At 37.6% G+C, this 22,652-nt stretch overlaps 1 protein-coding gene across 3 annotated transcripts; it reads left to right on the forward strand.

Moving 5' to 3' along the window:
* Positions 1-342: 342 nt before the first annotated feature.
* PSMA6 (proteasome 20S subunit alpha 6) lies at positions 343-21,822 on the forward strand. 3 transcript variants are annotated; one of them, XM_022570716.3, is made up of 7 exons: positions 343-512; positions 14,224-14,318; positions 14,777-14,858; positions 15,588-15,743; positions 18,007-18,185; positions 19,454-19,548; positions 21,597-21,822. In XM_022570716.3, exons 1-7 carry the CDS (start codon positions 437-439, stop codon positions 21,652-21,654), a joined length of 741 nt encoding a protein of 246 aa, XP_022426424.1. In that variant the 5' UTR covers positions 343-436; the 3' UTR covers positions 21,655-21,822. The 3 variants fall into 3 exon arrangements, with proteins under 3 accessions (XP_022426424.1, XP_022426425.1, XP_089763737.1); XM_022570717.2 differs by lacking the exon at positions 343-512 and adding an exon at positions 645-770; XM_089907611.1 differs by lacking the exon at positions 343-512 and adding an exon at positions 13,258-13,382.
* The last annotated feature ends 830 nt before the right edge of the window (positions 21,823-22,652 follow it).

Consider the following 22,652-nt stretch of genomic DNA (forward strand, 5'->3'; position numbering starts at 1 on the left):
CAGAGCCAGGCTGGATATACAGGTGCCAAAACTAACGAGAGACTTGTTAAATACGCGATCCCACAGACAGGCAACTCACTACTCCTGGCCCCGGAAAGCTTTTTCTTGCTATAGTCAATTCATTCTCTAGATGAAAGCTCTATAAACCGCCTCAACGAGAACTTACTTCACCAACCATCTTAAAGCCGCCCACACACGGGGCTGGCGCATACGCACATCGAAAGCCTTTGGTCCGCTCTCCCCACCCTCCACCAGGGGCGGGGCCTTGGAGTTCTCAGGCGCGCGGGAACTGACGCTAGAATCGTGACTTCGGGGCGCAAGAACGGATGAAGCCCGCCAGTGCCCCGGAAGCAGTCGCTGCAACTTCCGGAGGGGCTTGTACACCTGGTGCGGGAGCTACGGGGCCCCAGGATTGTGCTTGGAGTAGTGGTGCACCATGTCCCGTGGCTCCAGCGCTGGTTTTGACCGCCACATTACCATTTTTTCCCCCGAGGGCCGGCTCTACCAAGTAGGTGAGTGAACCGGGTTTGCCTTTGGCCCACTCGAATTGCTCTGTCATGGTACGGCCTAGAGCAGGAAGCCGCGGCCGGAGTTTAGTCCCGGGCTGAAGCATGGCCGGAGCTGGGACGGGAGGAGGGCCGAGGCCAGGTCGAGTCCCGTGATGTTTCCACCGATATCTGCAGGCAGAGATGGGAGCCCGAAGGCTGAAGGCCTCGGGCTCTCCAGGGCAAGCGGCCGCACTGCCTGGACACTGTAAAGCGTTGAGGAAGGTAGGGCTGTTTGACGTGAGTGGGCCCAACGTCTGTAATCCTCTAATGGGTAATTGGTTCCTTGACCTTCCAATTAAAACGTCCCCCCTCCGTTTTCCTTTGTTTGCAGCATGGACTTCCTGGTCCTGTGGTTAATTCCGCGTAGGCATTCAGAGCCTTCTGTGTGCCAGACGCTGTGCTGGTCCTGGGGGATGCAAAGATGTCACACCCTCACCTATACTGAAACTCACAGCTTAAAGGGAGTGACAGATACGTAAACAAACGGATAAAAAGAAAAAAAGCGCCAAATTACAAATACCTACAGAGTTCAGGACATCTTTGAAAAACTGGTGGACAGGATGAGTGGCTGTCAGTTCTAGAGCTGCTCTTGAAACTAGCACTTCTCTTAACCCACATCTGTTTGAATGCTACTATAGTTTAAAAGCTGGTTCTGAATTGTAGATGATGTATGGTGAACTAGCTGTTTCCTGAACAGCTTCAACGGAAATAAACCCTAAAGTAGTTACAGTTATTCAGTATAGTAATATATTTTGTTGGATCGAAAAGGTGTCGTCAGGGTTTAGGTAATGATTATAACCCCGGACCCTTAACCCCTTGCCCTGGAGAATTCAGTATCAGGAGAACCTGATTTACAACTGGCCGGTGATGGTTTCATTTTTGAGTGAATTTAGTACCTCAGTGCCTTGGCGAGGACAGTGATAAAATCGTCTGTGCTTGGAAATCATAAGGAGAGAGTTGGCCTATAAATGAGGTTCTCTTCACCTGTAAATTTTAGAAATAAAGATAACTTGGAATGAAAGCAGTCTGCTATATGGCTCCATACTGGATATAATGTAGCAAGAAACAACATCATATTGGTTAATTCAGTAACCCCTTAACTCATCCCCAATTGAAAAATATGACCTAAGATAGAACAGAGAGATGATAACTGTATCTTCAAGGAAGTTTCATTTTTAAAGTTTAATTCCTGAGTTTTAAAGATTTTTTTCTATATTAGACTATGCTTTGAATGTTCTATTTCATGGTTTTTAATATGCAAACAGGAAAAGTCACTTAGACCTACACTTTGCTTTTGTATACTATATTGTGAAATCTAGCCATAAAGCGTAGGCTTTAACGCTTCCCAGATTTGGTGAGTAGAGAGGCTGAATATAGTGTCATTTTAATGGTTTTAAAAGATTCAGAATAGAACATGTAGTTCAAAACAAGTTAAATATCTAGACAGAATAATTGTAAGCTCTGTCTTGTGTAACACACTCCCTCTGCTATGCAGGGCACTAATTAGACATTGCTAGGAAAAGGAAAGTGAAAGAATAGTTAGTAGGAGCAAGCAGTGTAGTGGTGAAGAGTTCAGGCCCTGGAGCCATACCTGGATTCAAATTCCTGCTCTCCTCCATACTAGCTCACCTGGGCAAGTGATAAAACTTTAGCCTTAGTTTCTGTTTGCAAAGTTGGCCTAATAATTCCTTCCTTATATGGTTGTTTTGAGGATTAAATAAAATGATACATGTAGAGTGCTTAGCACAGTATTAAGTCCTCAGTAAATGTTATTTTTTGTTTGATTCTTTGGCTTATTTTATTTTTGGTCTATTAAATTAGTAGCTCTATTTTCTTCTTTCATTGTCCATCCATGCTTGATTCTCTAGTGAAATATATGTACATTGTCATAATGTTGTAAGTACTGTTTATTAGTTTATAAAGACAAAATGTATAAGAATTATAAAGTGCAAATTGTTAACCATAACAGTGGAAAAATAATATAAGAAAAATGGAGAGATGACAAGCGAATGGAAAGATTAATGGAAAGGAGAGTATGCTCCTCATCTTCCATAGTTGGGGTTCAAAAGATAAATGTAGTCTAACGTTGATAAATTTTAAAAAATAGAGGTATAAATTTAAAGTTACAATGCTAACTATAATCATAAACAAACTGTTGGCAGTGTTTGTTCCCAAGGAGTAGAGAGAAAGATTGCCTTGAAAATTTTCTCTCAAAGAATGTATTCTAGGGGTAGGGTGTGTGTGTGTGTGTGTGTGTGTGTGTGTGTGTATAGAAAAACTGTAGCGCTATATACAGAGCACTTATCAGTGGGGAAACGAAGGCCCATAAGCCTGACTACTTTCAGGCCTCTCTTCTGCTTGCAGGTCTTTTGCTGGATATGCCTGGCAAGGGAGGTAGGAGCAGTCACTTGAATTTGCCTCCCAGATGAAAGTGAGCACTGCTTGGTTGCTTCTAAGAAGGGAGCATGCTGATAAGGAAAGGAAAGAAATGGCCTGGTAGAGACAGACTGGAGAGGACAGTTTTCTAATCTGGAAGTGGTACTGTGTACTGAAGCCAGGATTCCTGGGGAGTCCTTGCTCCACACCAACTAGGAAAACTTTATACATATGTAAAATAGAGATAATAATTCCACTTACCTTACAGGTCTCTAAGGATTTAATGAGCTAATAGATGTAAAGTACTGAGTGTCTGTCACATAGTAAGTGCTCAGTAAAATGTTTCTGTGAGGGATGCTGTCAGGAAGAAACAAGTGGCTGATAAAAATGGAATCAGGAGTTTCACAAATAAATGGATTGAGGAGTACTTACTGTTTGCTTCTTTTGCTGTTAAAAAAAAATTCTTGTTTTAAAGTAGTGTTTCTCAACCCTCATGACCTCTTGAATCTGATTTGAAATTAAATGTGTATATGTATACATACGTGTATATATATTCATAGATACATACATATTAAAACTACACAAAAATAATGGGATCAAACACTGCTATGTTTTCAACCTCATATCATCCCCCCCCGACACACACACAAACGCCAAGATTTCTAATGACCCCATCTGCTTGAACATCACCATTTTCAGGAGTGTAATATTTGGAGGCACTGTGAAATGAGACACACTTCCTGCTTAAGTTACAAGGTTAGGGAAAGACAGAATGGCAGTTTCAAAAAATCTTCAAAAAGTTTCTAGTCGTACAGCATTCAAATTGAATGTAGACATATCCTGCAGAATACCTGCCTTTCCCCAGTAGAACATTTCTTATTTTTTTGATAACCAAACTTTGAAGAATGTATGGACCATACATTATTTTTCCAGCCCATGTTTATATGGGAAAAAAGCATATTTTCCAGAATTCAGTACAGCTTTTTTTGTTTGTTTTAAAATGTCTATTTATTTTTTTCCCAGTCTTGTAAGTTAGAAGTCTGGTAGGCTTAGGGTCACATAGGCTGAAAATTAAGGTGTCATTAGGGCTGCATTCTCTCTTTTTTTTTTTTAAATTTTAGATTTGTGTTTTATTGGGGTAACATTGGCTTATAACATTAAGTTTCATGTATACAACATTCCTGTTTCTATTTCCGTATACCCTACATCATGCTGAGCACCAAAAATTTAGTTTCCATCTCAGTACAGCATTTTAGACAAAATTATGGGTGGGATAAATCTTGAGTTACATTCCTATAATTGGCAGAATTTCAAAATCACCTGTAGATGCTTTGAAATGAGCGTCCATAAATGGGACGTACATCGCTGTTGTCGCTAGCATCACACTGAGCAGCTCATACTGTGAGCCATTGTCGGGCATTGTGTGCTTGTCCTGAACATTTTGTCACAGTACCTTTTATTTAGCCCCTGTTTTTTCCTAGTGTTATACGAATGAGTCCTGGAAAAGTTGGGAAAGTGTTGAGGAAGATTGTAGAGGAGGAAGCAGAGTGTGTGAGAGATTACTGTGGAAAAGAGGTCTCTATATACAAACAACTTTATTAACCATTTTATTTGTAATCAAGGAAGCAGTTTTCATTCTAACCTGTTTGTTGTTAGGTTAAACCTTGTGAAACTGCTGGTGTTTGACTGGTTTTTACCTATAAAAATAGCTCTTTCGTGTGGTTCAATCTAATACATATATAATAGGTAATTTACTATGTATTTAAGTTACTAATTAAGAAATTTAATATGTAACTTAAATCCATTATAATCTTTCCCATTTAAAATAATAAATTCATTATAGTTTTTCCCATTTAAAAAATGAGAAATGGGCTATCATTTTCCTGCATAATCTTGGACATTCAATAACAGATTGCTGAGATTAACATAATAGTGCTTGCTAGTTTTGTAAGTTTCTGAAATTTTATCCAAAAACACAGATCTTTAGTAATGGAGATAAAGTGTTTAATTATTATTTCAGACATGTGAATTCTGACTTTTAAAAACTAAACATGCCTTTTAAATGCTGCCTATGAACTATTTTCTCTTAATTGGGCTTCATGCTCACCTCTGCTATAAACTGTGACATTACTTTTTACTCTCCCAGTGTTCCTTTAGAAGATATCTTTTAGTTATTGTCTCTAGATTCTTTACTTGGCAGTTTGCATTTTTGTGGAAATTATTGTAACATACATATTTTATGGTGGTATTATTTAAATTAAAATTGTTTTAATTAAAAAAATTTTTTAATTGAGGTATAGTTGGTGAACAATATATAAGTTTCAGGTGTACAGAATGGTAATTCACAATTTTTAAAGGTTATACCCCATTTATAGTTATTATAAAATATTGGCTATATTCCCTGTGCTGTACAATATGTGTTTTTGTAGCTTATTTATTTTATGCTGGTGGTAGTGTTATAATGGGGATTCATTTACACAAAATTTTATTGAAAATTACAGTGCAGTGCACCATGGTAAGTACTAAAAAATCTGTGCAAAAAAGGGTACTTTTGGAAGTGACACTCACAGGAAGAGCCAGGAAAGTTTCCTCAGAGAACATAAATTGATCTACATGGAGATTAGATAAGGAAATTCGGGGAGACCAGTGTATTGGTCAGTCAGTGTGGTTGGAGCAGACAGTGATAACTGGAAGAGTAGATGGTAGCAAAATTTTGAAGAGATTTGGATGCCATGCTAGGGTTTGGACTTTGTCACATAGGTTTTGGACATAGCCGGCAGAAATCTTGAAGAACGACAAAATTATTAAGTAAAATAGAAGAGTTGAGTGTAGAACTAGAGTAGAAAGGGAAAGATGACAGGAAGACCACTTTGGAGAGGCTTGTTCAGTAATCCATATAAGCCCTAATGAGTGAACTAAGGTATTGAGAGAGAAAGGCTGGAGAAGGGGAGATTCTTGAGTTTTATTTTTTTATTTTTATTTTTTTTGTGGTACACGGGCCTCTCACTGTTGTGGCCTCTCCCATTGCGGAGCACAGGCTCCGGATGCACAGGCTCAGTGGCCATGGCTCACGGGTCCGTTCACTCCGCGGCATGTGGGATCTTCCCTGACCAGGGCATGAACCCTTGTCCCCTGCATTGGCAGGCGGACTCTCAACCACTGTGCCACCAGGGAATCCCTTGAGTTTTATTTTTAAAAATTTTATTGTGGAAAATTTCAAACCAAAGTAGGTAGAATAATACAATGACCCACATGTATCCATAATCCAGCTTCAGCGGTTGTCAGCATTTTATCAATCTTGTTTTCCCATATACTTTTCCCATCTCTGCAGGACTATTTTAAAGCAAATCCTAGATACGAGTGGACATTTCTCTGATGAGACAGAAGTGAAGAGTCAGAAATGGTACCCAGCTTGAAAACTTGAGTGGTTAGTAATTTGAGATAAGGACTATAAAAAAAGGAGGTTTATAGAGAAGAGGAGTTTAATTTCAGACATGCCTGTGGGAGAAATAGGTATTTGCAAATGTGGGTTCAGAGCTAAAGATGACATAGTTAGTGGTGATTATATAGGATAAAATCATCTAGTGATGGGGAGAAATGATAGAATTCTGGGGGATACCAGTATTTAAGGAGTCAGCTGAAGAGATGGAAGCAGTGAAGGAGACTGGAAAGTAGGAGATGAAGATCAGGAATTTTATATATATATATATATATATATATATATATATATATAGGCCGCACAACACGGCATGTGGGATCCTAGTTCCCCGCCAGGGATGGAACCTGTGCCCCCTGCGGTGGAAGTATGGAGTCTCAACCACTGGCCGCCAGGGAAGTCCAGGAATGATATTCTTTTTTTGTTTGTTTATTTATTTATTTATTTATTTGGCTGTGTTGGGTCTTCGTTGCAGTGCGTGGGCTACTCAGTGCGGTGTCTTCTCTTGTTGCGGAGCACAGGCTCTCGGCCACGTGGGCTTCTGTAGTTGCAGCATGCAGGCTCATTAGTTGTGGTTCACGGGCTCCAGAACGTAGGCTCAGCAGTTGTGACGCACGGACTTAGTTGCTCCGCGGCACATGTGATCTTCCCGGACCAGGGCTTGAACCTGTGTCCCCTGCATTGGCAGGTGGATTAACCACTGCGCCACCAGGGAAGTCCCAGGAATGATATTCTTAACTAAGAACTTTAAATTAAATTAAAAATTCAGTTTCTTCATTGCACTAGCCATATTTCAAGTGCTCAGTAGCCACATGTGGCTAATGGCTATTATATTGGACAGTGCAAATGTAGAACACTGCCATCATCACAGAAAGTTCTGCTGGACAGCACTACTCTATATAGACAGGGAGAGAGGACTAGGACTCCTTTAATGAATCCTGGCTAATTCATAGGCACATTGTCTATTGAGAAACATTTTCTATGTGTAAAAAAATTTTTTTTTTGTGGGACAAAATTTTATTATATGGTGAGGGCTGTAGCTCTTTCTTTTGTGGCCTTTTATCTTTTGCATTATTTAAGCAGACCAGATAAGTAATGCACATGAGTGAAACCGGCTGGTGAGATAGGAGGAGGAGTGATGGGAACTGTGAAAAACTGCAAAACACATTCCAGCCCTAGATGATTTTTCCTCTGCAGGACAGTTGCTATGTGGGAATGAGGGTCAAAAGATACCAGAATTTTTTTTTCTAAGAAAAACTAAACCCTGATTTTACTTTATCAGACTTTTAGTTAATTAAAATCTTTCTAGGAAACTGTGTATTCTAAACCAGTTTGAGTAAGCTGGATTGGGTCCATGGCCAACCTTTGACTTAGTGTCTACTGGTTGCAAGTGTAATTTTAAAGTTCCTTGGTTCCTGCTTTCTTTGACTATCCATTTTGGTGGTGGAGGGGGAAATACACATTTGAAAATGCTAAAATTACTGGTGAGATAGGAAATACTATGGGAATTCAGAGAAAGGGTTGAAGAGTCCCTTCTAGGACAATCAGAGAAAGTGTCCATGGGAAATGGAAGAGGCTTGAGGGGAAGGGCAGGCATTGGCTAGGTGGAAGTAAGAGTGATAGGGCAGTCCAGAGAGGACCTGAAGCAGCAGACATGGGTGTGGGAAGGGTCAAGGTCTCTAAGCAAAAAGTACAGTGTAAGAGGAGAGATGGTAAAAATTGCAAACTAATAGCCCTGTATAGCCATAGATGGAATACTTTTAGGCCAGAATTGTGTTCTGAACAATCAGGTAATAACACAGCAAGGAGTTGAAAATGTGGAACTGAAATCAGGTGAGATCAAGAATGGTGACCCAGGTATATATCTGTATAGAAGTGATTATCCCTAATGTTTCTTTATCTCTATAATATGTATAGTGATAACTCTTCTTTTATTCCTGGTAACTGATCATTTGTATTCTCTTATTTTCTTAGTTAGTCTGGCTAGAGGTTTGTATGAGTTTCCTGTGGCTGCTGTAACAAATCACCACAAACTTGGAGGCTTAACACAACAGAATTTATTCTCTCACAGTTCTGGAGGCGTGAAGTCTGAAATCTGTATCACCGGACCAACATCTAGCTGTCGAGCAGGGCCATGCTCTCTCTGGAGGCTCTAGGGAAGAATGCATTCCTTGTCTCGTCCACTTCAAGAGGCTGCCAGCATTTCTTGGCTTGCGGCTGCATCACTCTGATCTTCAAGACCAGCATTTTCAAATCTGTCTGCTCCCTCTTCATAGCACCTTCTCCTCTGTGTGTATAAAGTTTCCCTCTGTCTCTTAATAGGAATGCATTTAGGGCCCACCAGGATAATCTCCCCATCTCAAAATTAACTTAATCACATGTGTGGAGATTTCTCTCTTTTTTTTTTTTTTTTAAGCTACCTATGGTAGTATTTGCAGGTTCCAGGGATTAGGACGTGGATATCATTTGGGGACCGTTTTTCAACATACCAAAAGGCTTATAATTTTGTTGGTTTTTGGTTTGGCCGCACCTTGCGGTACGTGAGATTTTAGTTCCCTGACCAGGGATTGAACCCATGCCCCCTGCATTGGGAATGCAGAGTCTTAACCACTGGACTGCCAGGGAAGTCCCGTTGGTTTATTGTTTTTTGTTCAAAGAGTCAATTTTTGACTTTGCTCATGTTCTCTTTTTTGTCTATTTCATTGATTTCTGATCTTTATTATTTCTTTTCTTCTAATCTGGGTTTACTTTGCCCTTTTCTAGCTTCTTAAAGTGGAAACTTAGGCTTGCAGTGTAGGACTGAGGGCCCCAACTACCTTCTGGCTGTTCACCAGAGGCCACCGGTGGTTCTTGCCCCATAGCTACTTATCAAGCCAGCAGGAAGAATCTCAAGAGTTGAGTCTGCTAGCAAGGTGGAGTCTATATAATGTAATCAGTAGAGTGCCATCTCATCACCTTTGCCATATTTAGTTTGTTAGAAGGAAGTTAAGAGATCTTGCCCACACTCAGGGGAGGGGATTACACAGAGATGTGAACACCAGGAGGCAGGTATTGTGGAGGGGAGGCCACCTTAGGATCTGTCCACCATAACAGTAGAATTCCTTCTGAATACTTTTAGCTGCATCCTACAAGTTTTGATACATTTTTATTACCATTCAGTTCAAAATATTTTAAAATGTCCCTGGTGATTACTTCTTTGATGCATGGATTATTTAGAACTGTGGTTTTAAATTTTCAAATTTAAAATTTTCCCTAAGTATAGGGATTTCAGCACTTTAAAAATTGAGACTTGTTTTATGGCCTAACATATGGTCTGTCTTGGTAAATGTACCATGTACTGTTAATACCATGTGCCTGTATATTTTTCAGTTATTGCCAATAGTATTCTACAGATACCACCTAGGTCAGGGTGGTTGATGGTGTAGTTCATATCATGTATGTTTACTTTTTTGGTGTTTGTTTCTAGCGGTTGCTGAGTGGCAGTGTTAAAATCTTTAACTGGGTGTGATTGTCCATTTCTTTTTTTAATTTGGTCAATCTTCCTTTCATGTATTTTGAAGTAGTCTTAAAAGGTGTGTATACATTTATTAGTGTTATGTCTTCTTATGAATTGATTCTTCTCTCATTTTGAAATGTTCCTCTTTATTTCTGATAATACTCTTTGTCTTGAAGTCTACTTTATCTGATATTAATATAGTCCCTCCAACTTTCTGATGCTTTTATGTGGTATACGGTTTTTCATCCATTTATTAAAGTGTGTCTCCAGTAGGCAGCATATATTTGAGTCTTGCTTTTCTATCCATTCTGACAGTTTCTGCTTTTTTAATCTTAAAATTTTTTTATTTGAATTTTATGTATTCATTTATTTTTTATACAGCAGGTTCTTATTAGTTATCTATTTTATACATAATAGTGTATGTATGTCAATCCCAATCTCCCAATTCATCCCACCACCACCACTCCCCACCTCCGCTTTTCCCGCTTGGTGTCCATACATTTGTTCTCTACATCTGTCAGTTTCTTTTAATTGGAGTATTTCATCCATTAGCATTTATTTGTTTATTTATTTATTTATGACTGCGTTGGGTCTTTGTTGCTGCGCCTGGGCTTTCTCTAGTTAGGGCGAGTGGGGGCTATTCGTTGTTGCGGTGTGCAGGCTTCTCATTGTGGTGGCTTTTCTTGTGGCGGAGCATGGACTCTAGGCGCATGGGCTTCAGTAGTTGTGGCATGTGGGCTCAGTAGTTGTGGCGCACGGGCTTAGTTGCTCCACGGCATGTGGGATCTTCCCGGACCAGGGCTTGAACCCGTGTCCCCTGCATTGGCAGGCAGATTCTTAACCACTGCGCCACCAGGGAAGTCCCCTCATCCATTAGCATTTAATGCAGTTGTTGACATGGTTAGATTTAAATTTACTATTTTATTTATTTCTGTTTGTTTGTTTGTTTATTTGTTCCCCAGTACCTCCTCCCTTGCCTCCTTTTCAATTATTTGAACAGTTTTTAGAATTTCATTTTAATCTATTAGCCTTTTGGCTACTTCTTAGCATCCTTTAGTGTTGTTCTAAGGATTGTATATACATGCTTAACTTCTCCCAGTCTTAGAGTTAATATTTCTCATTTCACATAAAATGTGCAAGCCTTGAAACATTGAAAGTCCATTTACTCCCTTTCTTTTTTATAAGTAATACATGTACATATTTCACAAACTGCACAAATGTAACTTTTGTTAAGTATTTATATATATATAAATAAAATCTATTTATTTTTTGCTGTGTTGGGTCTTCATTGCTGCGCAAGGGCTTTTCTCTAGTTGGGGCAAGTGGGGACTACTCTTCATTGCAGTGTGTGGGCTTCTCATTGCGGTGGTTTCTCTTGTTGCAGAGCATGGGCTCTAGGCACATGGGCTTCAGTAGTTGTGGCATGCAGGCTCAGTAGTTGTGGCTTGTGGGCTCTAGAGCGCAGGCTCAGTAGTTGTGGTGCATGGGCTTAGTTGCTCCGCAGCATGTGGGATCTTCCCCGACCAGGGCTTGAACCCATGTCTCCTGCATTGGCAGGTGGATTCTTAACCACTGCGCCACCAGGGAAGCCCTTGTTAGGTAGTTTTAAAGAATTAAAGAGAATAAAATAGTCTTTTATATTTATCCAGATATTTACCATTTTTTGATGTTCCTCATTTCTAAAGATTGGAGTTTTCTTTGGTATCATTTTCCTTCAGCCCGAAGAACTTCTTTTAGCGTTTTTGTTGCAAGTCTGAAAGTATCTTTATTTAACTTTCATTCTTGAAGGATGTTTTTGTTGGATATAGAATTCTGAATTGATGATTTTTCTTTCCACACGTTAAGGATGTTCCACTGTCTTCAGGTGCAATCATGGAATTCAAATCATTGTTCTCTTGTGTATAATCTGTTCTTTTTCTCTGTTTTTCAAAATTTTCTCTGCTTTGGTTTTCAGGAATTTGACTATAATGAGCGCACAGGTGTGGTTTTCTTTGTATTTATCCTGCTTGGAGTTTACTGGTTCTTCAGTATGAAATTTTATGTCTTTTGCCAAATTTGGAGCATTTTAGCCATTATTTCTAAAGATTTTGGGGGGGGGGTGTCTCGTGCTTTCCTGTCCATATGGGACTCCAGTTACACACATTATACCTTTTGATGTTGACCCACAGACTTGTTTGTTAAATCTGTTTTCTCTTGTTTAAAATTGGATAGGGAATTCCCTGGTGGTCCAGTGGTTAGGACTCTGTGCTTCCACTGCAGGGGGCTCAGGTTCAGTCCCTGGTCTGGGAACTAAGATCCTGGATGCCATGCAGCACGGCCAAAAAAAAAAAAAAAAAGAGGTATAGTTTGATTCATTTTCATATATCTCCATTCTGCAGTTAAGTTCACTTGGTGAATTTTTAAATTTCAGATATTGTATTTTTCAGTTCTGTAATTTCTATTTGGTTCTTTTGTAATTTACTGAGATTTCTTATTTCATCTTGAATATTTTTCATTATGTCATTGAACATAGTTTTAATAACTTTACCTGCTAATACAACATCTGGGTCATCTCAGGGTTGGTTTCTTCTAAGTAGATCATGTTTAACTATGTTTGGTTTGGTTTATTTTTTGGTATGTTGAGTAATTCTGGATTATATCCTGGGCATTTGTGAATGTTAGGTTGTGAAGACTGGATTCTGTTATATTCCTCCGAAGAGCATTAATTTGTTCTAGCAGGCGGTTAATTTGGGTGGCAGCTTAAACCTCAATTCTTTTATCCTAGCTAGGCTGCTTGGAGTCTGTCTTTTGTGTGTGTGGTTATGGAATCAGCTAGAGATTTGGGCAACATAGAAGTTGGGGCTCTCCCTCTCTGGCTCTCTCCTTTCTCTTCCTCATTTTCCAGCAGCTGTGGTTACTCCCCCAAGCTGTTCCCTAGCTCTTCAGGCCAAAAGGACGGAGTTTTCTGTGGGTGTTTACCCCTGACTGGGACCTGCATGCAAGCTTAAGTCATGAAAATGGGGAGCTCACCCCAGTCCATTGCCATCTTCAAGCGTTGCCTCCCTCTTTGAAATCTGCCTCTTTTGGCCTCTTTCTGGTGTCTTTGGGTAGTTTTGTCTAGAGTTTATAGTTTACCTGTGGAGGGTTGATCTGGTAGAGGCTTTATTGACCATATGAGAAACAGAACTGAGAAGCATTATGAAACATTGTATTTTAGAAGTTGTTTGTGGTGTAATGGGATGGTAAAAACAAGCTGTTGTAATTAGCTAGTTAAATGTAAGTTAGATCTGAGGATTTTCTTTGAGGTGATTTTTCTAGAGTCTTTTTACTCTTTTGTTCTCTTCAGTATGTGGCCACTTAGAAATATTTGACAAAGGATTTTTATCACAGCTCCTATTAAAGGAAATTCTTTGGTATCATAGGTAGTATCTTCCTCAGATGATCTTCATCACCAGTGGCTTTTTGAACCAAATAAGACCAGGCCTCAGACCTGGTGCACAGAGTAAAAGCATCTATTATACATCAAATGTAGATAACAATTGGAGTAGTGAGTAATTTTTTTCTTTTACATTATCCTTTATATTTTCTACAGTGAGCATATATTAATTTTTGTTATTAATATATATTAATTTTACAAATTACAAAATATATGTTTATATTAAGTTTAAATATTACAGAAATATACAACATAGAAAGGGATAGTCTCATCTGTAATTCTACTCTCCATAGGCAGTCATTATCAGCTAAACCACATGGTGCCATAGTAGTTTGTTTTTATAAACCACTTCAATTCAGCTGTTTTAACATGGGAATGATTTGACAGCAGCTAGAGAAGTGCACAAGCTGAAGTTTGTTATAGATAAACTAAAGAATCCTATAGTGTAGGTAACATGAAAATTGCAAATAACATGATCCAGAAAATTTCAATTTGGTAGGGGGGGAAGAAAAGACAAAGTAATCTAACAGCAGTTAAAACTGCATACAGTCAATTCGTTATTGACCAAAAGTTAACAGAAATAGTAAATCTTGAGAAAATTTAGATCACCTAAATTTGACCCAGGGAAACCAGACTTGGTAGAAATAATGGCTACAAAACAAACTTTTTAATTGATAAAACGTAATTGATAAAGATTTGATATAATAAAACTTAATTAAATGTTTATTGGAAATTTGGTATTTGTACCTGATGAAAATGATCAAAATGGAAAGAAGTGGAGTTGGTTTAATTACGATTTATTATTATCATTATTATTTTGACTTTGCATGTATTGGATGGCATTCCATGTTAGTTCATAAAGCTCTTTATTTTTAATAACTATTTATTATTCTGTTGTATGAATCTATGATCATTTATTTCACCTCTTAAAAAAAACTGTTCTGTTTTCCAGAATATGCTTTTAAGGCTATTAACCAGGGTGGCCTTACATCAGTAGCTGTCAGAGGGAAAGACTGTGCAGTAATTGTCACACAGAAGAAAGTACCTGTAAGTAGTACTGCCAAGATAGCCAATTGTTGCAGAATATAATGCAAGAATGTTTCATGAGTTTGTACAAGGGTATATTATTATATATGTTAACATTGTTTTTACTTTGACCCTGCTTTCCTGTCTGTCATCCAAGAAGAATTGACAATTAACTGAGTAGACAGAATTGACAAGTTGAACTTTGTGGTATGATTATAAACACAGTGGGATTTCTAGGTCTTTTGTCTTCAGGGACCTCAAAACACACTTTGGTGAGCTATAATTCTTGCCCACAGGAAACATATCATCTGAAAAAGGAAAAGAGTTGTGCCCCTGCCCCCATTTTTTATTGGTTTTAACTGTAAAATGAGCAGAAGACATTTATTATATAGTTCATTGTTATCATTCCATAATGTTTTTTTGTCACTACACAGAGACCTGTGATTTTTAAAATTATCTTGATTTATTTTGTTCATTAGGACAAATTATTGGATTCCAGCACAGTGACTCACTTATTCAAGATAACCGAAAACATCGGCTGCGTGATGACAGGAATGACAGGTGATTGACTTAATACCTACTTAGATTTATTATTTTCTTCAGATTATTTTTGAGTTTTGTATTAATTTTAAAAGGCTTCCTTTAGTGTCTGATTTTCAGGTGATATGAGTAGATTTGCAGTCTTCCAAGGCTAGTATCAATATCTTCAGAGTATTGTGAGCTTGTTTGAAACCACAAGTATAATAGAATTAGATCTCTATGCTACAGTCAGGGAAACTGAGCTGAGGCCCCTCTCATAGATGATTTATTTCAGATATGGTTAGTAATTTAAGGGGACATAAGTCAGTATATCTCAAACCTGGTGATAGTGACACTGGTTAGAAGTAGGTGAGAATTATAAAAATAACATTGGGTTTTTATTTTCTGAAATCAAGGGAAAATTCAAGCCCACAAAAAAAAGATCGAGAGAAACATTATTTTCTTTCCTTAAAACCTGGTCTTTGGGGAGTTATTAGACACTTTTAGAAACTATTTTGACAGCTGATGAAGGGCTCAGCATAAAAGTGCAGTGCTGGATATAGAACTTCATTTTTTAAACTTTTTTCCTTTTTTGTCACGTACTTATTGCTGAGTCATTCATTATACGTTGGTGGGAGAAAAAGCCATAGTGGACCACTTCTGTTTTCCTTAAGTCATAATGCAGATATATGTATACATTGGGAAAATTATCTGAATTGAGGTTCATTCTTTCCTTCTAAAGAAGTAAACCTTTGTTTTTTATGCTCTAAGCTGACAGCAGATCCCAGGTACAGAGGGCACGCTATGAAGCAGCTAATTGGAAATACAAGTATGGTTACGAGATTCCTGTGGACATGCTGTGTAAAAGAATTGCTGATATTTCTCAGGTCTACACACAGAATGCTGAAATGAGGCCTCTTGGTTGTTGTAAGTATGCAAAGAAGTCTCCCAAATAATTGATGAATTATGATTTTTTTTTTTAGCAAACATGCATAAAGAAAGTTATTTCAGTAACACTTGGGTTTGGAACATGTGGTTTAGAAGTTATAAAAGGTGAGGAAATCTTTATAATAAATCAGTGATGGAAGGATAGGTTTCACAACAGTATTTTAGGCACTACCTTTAAACTTTAGATGCTATTAGGCTTTTGTAATGGAGGTTCTACTGCAATTCTAGATTACTAGTTCGATGGAAATGCTTAAATTAGGCATCTTAACAATGTAGTTGTTTCTTTGGACCACCCTAAAGAATCAGGCTCACACATATATGCCTGTGATTCATATATTTAGAATAAATTTCTTCTTTAAAAAACAAGTAAAATTTTATTGGGAGAGGAATAAGCTTTACTGATCTGAGATTTAATGTAATAAATTAGCCTGAAAAATTCAACATGTTTGTTTCTGACATTGTGTCATTCACTTATGAGAATTAAAGCAGTCAGTGTAATGATTTTTCTTTAGCATCTGACCCTATTTTTGACCTGTCACTTAAAATTTCTCCCTTGATTTCTTCAATGATACTCTTCTCCTCAGTTTCCTTAGCTTATCCTCTTCTACTGGTCCCTTAAATGTTGTTGCTCATCTGGTTTCTCTCCTTGGTCCTTCTCTTTGTTCTTCTGGGTGATCTCATCCACTTTGATGGCTTCGTTTACTACCTGTATGCCAGTCACTCCCTCATTAGCTTTAGCCCAGTCTCTTCCTTCATGTCCCACAGATACTTCAAACTTGAAATCATTGCTCTTTTCCTACTCTCATCCTCAACTTCTGTTCTACCCCCATCTCACCTTCCCTGGTCATCTGTTTAGTCATCAAGCTTTACATTAGAATATGTCCCTTCCATCTCCTCTGTCACTTTTTCATTGTCTTTTGCCTCTGCCACCTAATTCACTGCCTTTCTTCCTCCTTATCTTTCCTAGTCTGTTCCATATTCCTACATGAGTTATCATTCTAAAATCAAATTTTGTTGTTTTGTTGTTAATACGATGTGCAAGGCCCCTTACAGTTTACTCCCAAGTTGCCTCTTGGACCTGAAGCTCTGCATTTCTCTTTCGCCTGAAGCTCCTGTAATACATGGATCTTTTGTCATTCCTTGGGTGTGCCCTGACCTTTCATGTGCCTTTGTGCATGTTCCTTTTGCTTTGATTGCCCTTCATTTCCTTATCTGTTAAACCTGCTCATTTTGCAAGACCCTGAAGTAAAGAAGTGTTTCTTCCCCCCCCCCCCCCCCCGCAGAGAAGTAAGTGGATCTCTCTTTGGTGGTGCCCTTGTACTTTGTATGTAAAGAAAATTACAGGGTAACATAACATTAGAATAAAATGGATAGCTGATCACTGTCATAGTGTTTATCAATAAAATAAGCTTCAAAATTCCTCATTACTAGACTCTATAAAACATCTATAAATGTGAATAGAGTCATTGAATAATACCAAATCTTGTAAGAAGACACTATATAAAAAAGGTTCAAATGGGGTTAAGCCATTCTTTAAATACTTTGTTACCTGCTCTGCTGAGTAGAAAGAAGTTTGGTGGTGGTTGTTTAATTGTATGTCATTATAATAACATAATTATACAAGAAAAAGTATTTCTTGGTCAAATAAACTGAAGAACTACTGAGCTAAAGTAGGTCAACCTACAGCAGAAGATTTTAGAACATTTAATATGCTTTTGTATATTATTTTTTCTAAAAGAAGTATGTGAAAAGTATATTTTCCAAATTTATTTGACTAGTTAACGTCTTGAGGGATTAGGGTTCAAAGGAACATGCTTTGGGTAATAGCAAGGATTAGAAAATTGTAAATTACATTTGTGATCATTAAAACCTTTAAAAAATCCGTGATAAAACCTTTTGGATAATAGAAATTTGTTACCTTATTTATCTGTGGTGATAACCTGTGTTTTATTAGTTTTCTTAAAACACATCCTTTAAAAAATATTTTTAAAAGAATGGTGGAATTGGCTAACCTGATTTTCTTTGCTTTCATGAGTTGCCTTTTCTGTAACATCATTTAATTTCCACATTTATTGAGCATTTACTGTCACACATTAAAACTGTTCTCAGGAAGAAAAAAAAAAAACTTAAAATAGACGGCCAGAGTAATGATTAACAACAGCTATGTGGCAATACCAAGAGAGAAGAAATCTTGTTGTATAAAGGCATAAGATATTTAATGAGGGTCTTTCTTTCTGTTTAGGTATGATTTTAATCGGTATAGATGAAGAACAAGGCCCTCAGGTGTACAAGTGTGATCCCGCAGGTTACTACTGTGGGTTTAAAGCCACTGCAGCAGGAGTTAAACAAACCGAGTCAACCAGCTTCCTTGAAAAAAAAGTGAAGAAGAAATTTGATTGGACATTTGAACAGACAGTGGAAGTAAGTTAGCCGAAAGGAACTGACCTTTTTTTTATGCTATATAGAATAATGAGGATCATTGCAGAATTGACAATCTGTATAGGCTATTCCTGGGTTATGTCATGATATCCAAATTTGTCAGGTTAATAGTAAAATCGATGTCACATGGGAACAGTGAGGACTGCTTTTATTCATCTAATTCCCCATCTCATTTCATAATGTATTTGAAACTGCTTTCAACAAAACACATATAAAATGGGAAACTATAACTAAGAATAGGAGTCAAGACCAGGTCCAAAGACCTGCATGGTTGTGATTCAAATTAGGCTTACGCTAACTGGAAGCAGAAGTGAAAAAGTTGAGTCAGTAATGCTGCTCTTATGGTCCTAAAGGAAAAGCAGCCACACACCAAATTTTCAAGGAAGCAGACATCTTCACAGTAAAAGAATATGCTCGCAGGATGACTTGGCAGAGAAATTATATCTGGGACACAGAAGTAGAGCTCTTTTATGCAGGGTTCTTGAGGGGATTGTTCATTATGATTGGGAAGTTTTAAATTGACAGGACAAGACAAAATTCTTACACAAATATTTAGTAACCTTAGACTAAAGAAGTTCTTATTTACTGCCAAGAAGTTAAAAACAGAATTTTAGTGGATTGTGGAAAAGGGGGTCAGGGATACAGCAATTCTAAAGACTAACAACATGATTCTGATAAACAAGAAAGGAAGAATTACCATCTAATACCTTTGTGTTTGGTTGGCAGTATTATCATACACTAACAGGAAATAAGCTAGTTCTCATCTGGGAGGCACTGTTCAAATGTTTCTTAAAGGTTTTTTCTTTTTTTTTAATTGCAATTCATAGTTACATAAGTAATCACATCGGGTACAAAGCCACTTAAAACATTCTTAAATTGTTATTACTGTAAATTCCTTGAAAGAAGACTATCATTCATCTTTATCCTCTCCCCATCTCACTCCAAGTGCTAATAAGCATTGCTTGGCATGTAGTGATCACCAGGCAAACAGACTGTTTTGTGTAAATCACCCTATTTTTGTTGTTGGAGCCCTTTAGTTTATAGTCGACTTGGTATAAACAAGTTTCTTGTCATTGGCAGGCAACATGTTAGAATTAAGCAATCTGTGTGGCTGTAGAAATACATCACCTCAAACATGGAGCAAAAATGAATAGCTTGTGGTTCTCATGACTTGAGTAAGTTTGGAATGAGAAAAATCTTGGAATCTCTGAAAAATACTATATTATTTTAATGTTGATACTTTTTTTCAGACTGCAATTACATGCCTGTCTACTGTTCTATCAATTGATTTCAAACCTTCAGAAATAGAAGTTGGAGTAGTTACAGTTGAAAATCCTAAATTCAGGTGAGTTATTTTATTGTCGGCCAGGCACTTAAAGAAGTTTGCCAAGTGATAAATTCTAGTCTAGAAAGGTGGAGGTGTGTTGGTTCATTTGTCCTGTAACTTGAGGAAAGAATTTTTTTGAACTAGAGTTTTTTTTTTTTTTTTCAGCACCTGAGAAATCTGTTTTAAAACTTACTGGGTGTCTCCTTAAGACAGACATAAACTGCTTTTCTTCTCATTTCATTTATTTTATATCTAATACCAGAGGTGATGTAAAATAACCTCCTTTATCTGAGAAGTAAACTGAGCATAAGTGTTTGTGTGTGTTTTTTAGCTTAAGGCCAATAGAAATTCAGCTCCCAAACTAGTATTTTTCAGATGGAGCTTTTATTATTTAGTGGTTATTTAAGTGGAGCTTTGAAGAGCAGTATGAAATACTGATGTACCTCAGACCCTATTTGGATATCTTTGAAACCCCTGAATTTTGCATACAGCTAATTGAATTGCAGATGCTGGATCCTTGTCTGTTCTTACTCACTAAGTGACTAACTCCCACAAATCAACTTCACAGCTTCCATGAGTCAAATCTATACTGGATGCTTAACATATATCAGTTCACTTAATCCTCCCAGCAACCCTGTGTGGTGATTGACTTTTACCATGAACCTGGATACTCTCATGAATAGTAAAAAATGCTTCGGTTAAATCCACAGATTCAGGGAACCTGCTGGAACGCATGTTGACTACTGTGTGTATTTACTCTTAGGTCACAGTTATAAAGACACAATTGTCATTGTTAGGGGTGGGGAAAAAAAAGGTAGTAAACTAAGCTTAACCAGACCTTGAAGAGTTACGTTAGTACATTTTTCTTTTCTAATTTGTTCTTTTTGTTGCCTGTAGGCAAGTGATATAAACATGAAAGATTTAAGAAAAATTTATAGAATTTTTTTTAAAAACAGAAATAAATTCCCTTCTGTCCCCCATAGAAAAGGTTGCCTTTTTTTTTTTATTAAAGCAGTAAAATTCCAGCAGGAGCAATCTCTCTAAAGGATCTACAAATAGTTCTTGTTTTCTATTCTGAGACCCTCCTATAACCTTTAAAATCTTTAAATAAGTAAGTTAAATAAGTAAGAAACCAAAGATCGTATGTCTTCAGAAAAACTCTTGTATCATTTATAAATTCTGTGATGGTAAATATACTTAATAACTAGAATGTATAACATAAGTATACACAACTGTATAAACTACTTACATTGCCCCAGTTTGCACTCAAAAATGTCACTTTGACAAATTTCACTTTTAAAAGTTCACCAGTAGGGCTTCCCTGGTGGCGCGGTGGCTGAGAGCCCGCCTGCCAATGCAGGGGACACGGGTTTGTGCCCCGGTCCGGGAGGATCCCACATGCCGCGGAGCGGCTGGGTCCGTGAGCCATGGCCGCTGAGCTTGTGCCTCCGGAGCCTGTGCATCCGGAGCCTGTCCTCTGCAACGGGAGAGGCCACAACAGTGAGAGAGGCCTGCGTACCGCAAAAAAAAAAAAAAAGTTCACCAGTAATGGGTCACATTAAAGATTGCCAAGCAGTTTTTATTTCTTTGGGGCAAACATCATTTAGAAAATAACATGTTCAACATGGAGTGCCTTCTTGTCTCTTGGCTGATATAAACTTGAGTTATAGTAGGTATAAAAGCATTTTGACATAGGAGCTAAAATAGAATACTTTATGTATAGTTTAGTTTTATATTTAATTTAAATATTTGCTATCATAATTGGAACCAAAAGGGTTTTTCTTTCAAAAGACCTAATTCTAGATCTGATGTCAAAGAGTTAAACATTAGTTTGTATAGATGAAGTTGATATGATGTCTGGGAATTCCTTCAAAATAATCTGAAGGGATGAGTGGTGGGTGTATTGATTTTTAAAAGATTAGCTATAAATTGATAATTGTTGAATTTGGGTGATAGGTACACAGGAGTTCATTACTATCCTACTTTTCTGTGTTTTTTGAATTTTGCATAATAAAAAGTTTTCAAAAAGTAAATAGTTGTGGGGTTTTTTTCCCTTTGCCTTCCAGGATTCTTACAGAAGCAGAGATTGATGCTCACCTTGTTGCTCTAGCAGAGAGAGACTAAACATTGTAGTTAGTTTACCAAATCCATGACGCCACTTGCCTGTGTGTTTCGTAACAACAGACCAACATTATGGGGGCCCCTGAATTGAAAAAGGAACCTCTCCCACTCCTCCTGCCACTGAAGTGGTTAGGACTCTGTATAAATAAAAACAGTGCTTTTGGAAAATAATCGCATCCTGTCTTTTTTTACCTCCAATTTTAACTATTAAGTCTTTGGTAAATGCAGACAGTTAAATAAATTTTCACCATCTTCACATTGTAGCTTTATTCATTTTGTTGAGAGATCCAAGTTTCTTTGGCTTAAGGAACTTACTAGCCAGAAATTTAAACTATAGCTATATGGCATAATTAATAAATTGCAAACTAAAACTCTGGTTTCAAAACTTGCTCTGACTATAGTAAGTGGGCATGTGAGGCAAGGCCTTTATTTTACAATTCTTCATTCATTCCTGAACCTGGACTCTAAGTTGCATTGGAGGTTTTTAACTATAGTAAAATGATTAGCATTATTGATTTTCAGTAGTTGAGATACACATTTAATCTATGCTTAATAAGAACGAGTATTTTTAAGAGCAGAAATTGTAGTTACCTTTGGGAAACAACAGGGTTAGAAAAGTTGTAGAATATGTATATTTTCTGTGCTGCCTTGAGATTAACTATTTAAAGCAGACTTTAAGGAATTGGCCTATAGTAAAGTAGAGATACCACCATAAACAACATTAGGGGAAAAAGAAGAGCAAACTATATTCTGAATAATCTTTTTTTTTTAATGTGTAGAATTAAGGTTTTAAACTTCCCAGAGTAGTTCCCTGGTGACCTCAGCCACTAATAGTTATAGAGGATCCAGAAATCTTGGAATGTCTAAGGCCAATACATTTCATTTGCACTGGGTGAGACTGGTGCTGTTGGTGTTACCTCATGCAGGTGAGCATGGCTGCTGGTTTAATACCAGTCCCTGGAGTCCGCTGCCCTTGTTTCTGCAGCCACCAGGCCCGCAAA

Source organism: Delphinapterus leucas, chromosome 2, assembly GCF_059928025.1.
Source record: "Delphinapterus leucas isolate spDelLeu-1000000601 "Yukka" chromosome 2, BTC_Dleu_Yukka2, whole genome shotgun sequence".
NCBI lineage: Eukaryota > Metazoa > Chordata > Mammalia > Artiodactyla > Monodontidae > Delphinapterus > Delphinapterus leucas.